Raw genomic sequence first — 7,042 nt, forward strand, 5'->3', positions numbered from 1 at the left:
GTTTTAAAGAACTTAGTTACTGTAAATCAGATGTTCTGAATTCATCTCACAGCAGGTGATTGGAGAACTGTGTTTTCTTCTCTGTCTCAGGCTGGCCGTTTGATGTGGTGACCTGTAAAATGAGTGGACTCGTGCAGGGAGCTTCAGTCTCGGCGTCGGTCTTCACGCTGGTGGCCATCGCGGTGGAAAGGTTAATAGCTCTCACCTCCTGCACTTCACATGGATATAAACAAGCACCATCATTCAGACAGAATGACGCTGTGTACCGAGCTCATCTGCACTCCTACTGTACATGCAAACCCAGCTCTGCTCAATCATTCTGGCTCTTTGGCTCTTTCTGTGTGACTTCAGCCAAAAAAGGACCGTTCTGTCATCATTTACTCAAGAGTGCACCCTCATGTCCTCCTAAACTCTCTCTCTCTCTCTCTTCTGTGGAGCACAAAAACATTCAGCTCTCATGTGACTTTAGAAGAATATGAATCACTGCTATAAAACTTCTGCTTGGACACTGACAATCAATCAATCAATCAATCAAACTGTCATCACTTTGATGTCATAATTTCTCATTTTGACCTTATAATTATGACTTTTTATGTCATAATTCTGACTTAGTATGTCATAATGTCAAACTTTTTTCTCATAATTATGACTTTTTGTAATAATTTTGAATTTGTAATCATATCATTCAAAAAAAATTGGCATAATTTTGATTTTATCATCCCACAATTTAGACTTTTTATTTAATAATCTTGATATGTTATTTAGATTTTTTGATGATTTCTACTTTTTACCTTAAAATTATGACCTTTTATGCCATATTAATGACTTCGTCCTTTTCAGTCCCATAATTTTGAGTTTAATAATTGTGATATTTGATGTAAATTTTTTAATGACTTTTATGTCATAATTATGGCATAGTATGTCAAAATGTAAACTTTTTTCATCATAACTATGGCTTTGTCATAATATTTACTGTTCAATTACATAATGACTTCTTAAATTTAGAATTTTGACTTTTTATTTAATAATTGTGATATTTAGTCGATTTTTTCCGATAATTTTGTCTTTTTATATCATAATGTCAGACAGTCAGTCTCTGAGCAGGCAGTTGTTGTCTCGAATAAGATGAAATATTATGGAAGCCCATTTCCAACATTTGAGAAAAGACATTTCATAATTTGACAAAAAATGTCAAGATTATGACATTAAAATCATGACATATTAACTCATAATTACTGACTGAAGATTTTTGACTTTTTATGTCATAAAGACTTTGTCATAATTATGACTTAGTATGTCATAATTACTATTTTTATCTCATAATTATGATTGTCACAACTTTGAATTTTTCCTCAATTATGACTGTCATATTTTTGACTGTATATCTCGTAATTGGGACTCAGTATGTCATAATTTAAAAAAAATCTAAATTAGAAAAATTTATTTTCTCAATTAAGAGCGAGATTAAACTAATAATGACTTTTTAATCTCAGTTTAATTTTTTGTGATAATATTGACTTTTTGATCTCATAATTCCAAATTTAATTCAGAATTTAAATTTTTTGTTTAATAATTATGACAATTGTTCATTTTTATCTCATAATTTTATTCACTTTTTATCTGATAATGTATGTCATAATTTCGACATTTTACCTCATAATTATAAGTTTTTATGTCAATTTAGATTTTTTTTATCTCATAATTTTAATTCTTATTTCATAGCTATGAAATTTTATACCATAATTCCAACTTTTTCTCATATTTTATGACAATTTCGATATTTTAATCTCATAAATTTGACTTTTTCTTTTATAACCAAGACATTTTATGTCATAATTTCAGTTTATGTCATAATTGTGACTTTATTTCAATTTATTAATCTCAGATTTTTTATCCATAATGTTCAACTTTTTAAATCTCATAATTTTGACTTAATATTTAATAACTATGACATATTTTTTTTAAGTCAATTTTGACTTTTATGTAACGATTTCAACTTTTTATCTGATAATTTTGACTTAGTTTTTCATAATTTTAACTTTTTATCTCATAATTATGACTCGATTTTGTTGTCATAATTTGGACTTTTTAATTTCATAATCTCAATTTTGTGGTTATTTTGATTTTTTTTTTAAATCTCATAATTTAGTTTTATTTATTTTAGGATTTTCATTTTTAGTTTTTTTTCATAATTACGTCATAATTGAATTTTTATCTTATAATTTTGACTTTTTAATCTCAATTTAATTTTGTAATAAATTTGTCATTTTAAATCTCATAATTAAAATTTTTTGTTATCATTTTGACTTTAATCTCATAATATTAATATTTGGACATTTAATCATATAATTTTGATTTGTTAATCTCAGAATTTTCGTTTTTTATTTCTGAATTATGATATTTTGTCATCATTTCGACTTTTTATCTCATAATTATGAGTATGTAATCATTTCGGCTTTCCCTCTCGTGATTATTACTTTTATGCCATCATTTTGTTATTTTTTTTATCTCATAATTTTTTACTTTTTAAATGTCATAAATTTCATTTTGAAATTTACATTTTGTAATAACATGAACGTTTTATGTCATCATTTCAATTTAGTGGTCATCATTTTGACTTTTTATTTTTTTTTAATCTCATAATTTAGTTTTATTTATTTTAGGATTTTCATTTTTAGTTTTTTTTCATAATTACGTCATAATTGAATTTTTATCTTATAATTTTGACTTTTTAATCTCAATTTAATTTTGTAATAAATTTGTCATTTTAAATCTCATAATTAAAATTTTTTGTTATCATTTTGACTTTAATCTCATAATATTAATATTTGGACATTTAATCATATAATTTTGATTTGTTAATCTCAGAATTTTCGTTTTTTATTTCTGAATTATGATATTTTGTCATCATTTCGACTTTTTATCTCATAATTATGAGTATGTAATCATTTCGGCTTTCCCTCTCGTGATTATGACTTTTATGCCATCATTTTGTTATTTTTTTTATCTCATAATTTTTTACTTTTTAAATGTCATAAATTTCATTTTGAAATTTACATTTTGTAATAACATGAACGTTTTATGTCATCATTTCAATTTAGTGGTCATCATTTTGACTTTTTAATCTCATAATTATGGTTTACAAAAACATGATTTTTCCCCATACAGACCGTTCAGATAATCTCGGTTTCCTGCGTTCCAGATTTCGTTGCATCGTCTATCCGTTCCAGCGGAAGCTGACGCAGCGGCAGGCCATCATCACCATCACCTTCATCTGGGCGCTGGCTGTGGGCATCATGTGTCCGTCCGCCGTCACGCTGACCGTCTCGCAGGACCTCCTGCACTTCATGGTGGACCGGGACAACGTCACGTACCCGCTGTACACCTGCTGGGAGGCCTGGCCCGACCAGAGCATGAGGAAGATCTACACCACCGTCCTCTTCTCGCACATCTACCTGGCTCCGGTCACGCTCATCGTCATCATGTACACGCGCATCGCCGTCAAGCTGGTCAAATCGCCCGCGTCTATCCGGGACGCGCACGCGGAGGACGAGAGCCGCCGGGTTTTCCGCAGGAAGCTGCGCGTGGTGAACATGCTGCTGATCGTGGCGCTGCTCTTCACCGTCTCCTGGCTGCCGCTCTGGATCCTCATGATGCTGACGGACTACGGCAATCTGTCGGCCACTCAGCTGGATCTGGTGGCCGTCTACGTCTTCCCGTTCGCTCACTGGCTGGCCTTCTTCAACAGCAGCGTCAACCCCATCGTGTACGGCTACTTCAACGAGAACTTCCGCCGTGGCTTTCAGGCGGCGTTTAAGATGGGCCTGTGTCTGGTGGACGAGCCGCCGCAGCCCAGACGCAATGACACGTGGAAACACAACCGTGTGTTTGCGGACAGAGACAGGCCGGACGCTCAGAACAACGGCAGGAGAGAGTTCTGCAGCGGAGAGCAGAGAGACGAGCTGGTGCTGGAGGATCTGGACTGAGACGCTTACACACACTGGGGAGGTCGTGGCCTAATGGTTAGAGAGTCGGACTCATAACCCAAAGGTTGCACACAAGCACACACACACACACACACACACACACTCACACACACTCTCACACACACACACACACACTGACAGCAGGGCTACACGGTTTGGGAAAAAAACCAAAAACAAATGGCAAAGTTTCTGATAAAAATTAGGATTGCGAATTAAAATGTGTTTATATATTTTTTAAAAAGCTACAGGTTTGTTGTGCTTGGCTGCACAATTTGACCCAAATGAGGAGCGTCCTGCATTCATGCGCTGAGACACTTACAAACCCTCACACAGGCTCCTGTGAAACCACTGCACTCACACACACACACACTCTCACACACACACTCACTCACTACAGGTTTGTTGTGCTTGGCTGCACAATTTGACCCAAATGTTAATATAATAATGCTAATATAATATTATTATCATTATTTTTTTTTACTTAATAAAACATTAAAATAACAATTAATATGATTGTAATATTTAACTGAAATATAAAAAGTTCTAGTATTTAAGAAAAACATAATAATAATAATTATTATTATTATTATTATTAAGACTATTGTAATATTTTACTACAATGAAATATAAACAAATACTATTGTAACATTTTACTGTAAAATAAAGATCTACTATTTAAAAAATAATAATTGTATTATTATTATTACTATTATTATTAAAATAAGAAATATTACTATTTTAATATTTCACTGTGAAAAAAAATCTAGTATTTATGAAAATAATAATAATAATAATGCATAATAAATATTATTACTGTTATTAACAATATTTCTGATAATAATAATAACTATTATTATTATTAACAAGGTAAGACATATTACTATTGTAATATTTCACTATTAATGTAATATTTTTACAATATAACTATAATATTGTAATTTTCCACTGTAAAATAAAGAGATAGTATTTAAGAAATATATAATAGTAACATCAATAAAAATATAAATATTACTATTGAGGTAAGAAATATTAATATTTTCCTTCAATACTAGACCTTTTTATTTTACACTGAAATATTACAGTAGTAATATTGTAATACTTTACTGTAGGGAAATATTACAATATTAATACTGAGCTTAAGACAGCCGAAAATAATAATATAGTAAAATAAAATTATTGTTATTATTGGCTGTCTTAAGCTCTTCATTTTCAAAAGTTAAACATTAAATTACAGCCTTGATAATTGCACTAAGCCATATCATGATTTCTTTTTAATTAATCATGCAGCATTTAACTGAGAATCAACTCATATTAAAGGAATAGTTCACCCCAAATTCATATTCACCCTGTTCATGAATCATGCATGAATCATATGAGCTACTGTCATGATACTTTTATTTACTGCACTGAAAACAGAAGCTCTCTTCTTCTGCTGCAGAAATATAAAGCACACGCACACTAAACGCGTTCATTAAGTGCGAGAAAAACAGTCACTGTATTAAATGATTCATGGACTGATATGTGTGTGTATTTGGAGGTTGTTGTTTGCAGTGTTCTTCTGTTTGATATGCAGATGCATGTAAAACTATTTGCTCTATAAAACAAACAGCAATTACTATTCATGCTGTGAAGTGTCCGTTTGCTCCTTCAGAAAACACTGGCAGCTAATTAGAGAAATTAAGATGTAAACATTCAAATACCTGTGAAAATGCCTTTTTATAAGTAATGTTTCTTGAAAAAGCTGACAGTCCACAAACGACACATATGAATATTTAAAGTTAAAAATATTTAAAAATACATTTTAAAAAACTCTAATCAACTTTAATGAATCTTTAACTCAAAGTTATATTTATATGGGAGACCGGGGCAAGTTGTCACACTATTTGCACTTCTGTATCGAAACAAACAAAAACTACTGCAAAATTTCAACATCACTGCCTGCAAAAAAATATACAACCCATTGTGGGGCATGTTGTCACACTGTATGGGGTAAGCTGTCACAATGCAAACCCGCCATTAAACAGGTTTTGTACTATAATTTAGACAGTAAAACGATAACTCAATTCTTGAAACAGTAAAAATGGAAAAGATAAATACAAAGAGATCAAACCATTAATTTTGGCTCACAGAAATGACAGAAAACAGTTACTAAAATGACAACAGTTCAACGCGTGTGACAACTTCCCCCGATCTGACACTTGCATTTTTATAGATGTTTGAAATAAACACAGAAAACCAACATTGTGCAAAACATCTGCAATATTTACCTTGTGACAACTAGCCCCAGTCTGTTTTATAAGTGACTCACTGCTGCAGTGGTTTTGTGTGAGTAAGTGTGATAGTGTCACAGTCACTTTTGTTCTTTATGTTGGCATCTTTGATCCACTTGAGTGAACTCGAGCACGAAATAACATCTCTGACCTCTATGAGCAGCAGCGTATCCATCCGTTTGATTGACAGCTGAAGATCTGCTCACTGGTGAATCCGCAGGAGACAGCCATCCAATCACAGTTACTCTGTACGTTTGCAAAAAAAAAAAAACATTCATTATGATTTATGTCATCAGAATACATGACTCCTGAATGCTTTTAGAAGCCAAATGGTGTAATTACCAATACTAACCAGCCAAACCTTGACCCGCTCCAGGGCATATTATAAATCTAAACCATTAAAAACAGCTCAACTAATCTACAATCCAACTGTTAAAGTCAAGAAATCCAAACTGTCCTGAGACATTGCTGGTCTTACTGTGAATGTAATCTTATAAGTGCTCGTTTTTATTTCATAAACTTTCTTCAAAATATAAATGCTTCTGAAATGACTTTTCTTGTCGACTGTTGGTTAATATTAACCGGTAACCAAATGTCTAGTTCTAGGCTGCTGTTGTAGGTGATGCAGTCTTTCTGAAATCTATTATCAGTACTTTAATGCTGGTCAACATTAATATAATAGAGGTTACAGCAATGATATCAACTAATAATAGACAACAACAACAATAATAATGGTGGTGGTGATAATAATAATAATAATAATGATGATGGGGATGATGATGATAA

The 7,042-nt window shown here is 31.9% G+C and overlaps 1 protein-coding gene across 1 annotated transcript in view; it reads left to right on the forward strand.

Moving 5' to 3' along the window:
* The window catches only part of LOC107709022 (neuropeptide FF receptor 1-like), a 9,165-nt gene extending 5,175 nt beyond the window's left edge, over positions 1-3,990 (forward strand). The window contains 2 exon segments of the mRNA XM_016513419.1: positions 91-190; positions 3,203-3,990. Of these exon segments, the coding sequence (XP_016368905.1) occupies positions 91-190; positions 3,203-3,986 (884 nt within the window). The 3' untranslated portion in view covers positions 3,987-3,990.
* Positions 3,991-7,042: the final 3,052 nt, after the last annotated feature.

Source organism: Sinocyclocheilus rhinocerous, unplaced genomic scaffold, assembly GCF_001515625.1.
Source record: "Sinocyclocheilus rhinocerous isolate Xijiao unplaced genomic scaffold, SAMN03320098_v1.1 scaffold1137, whole genome shotgun sequence".
Lineage (NCBI taxonomy): Eukaryota > Metazoa > Chordata > Actinopteri > Cypriniformes > Cyprinidae > Sinocyclocheilus > Sinocyclocheilus rhinocerous.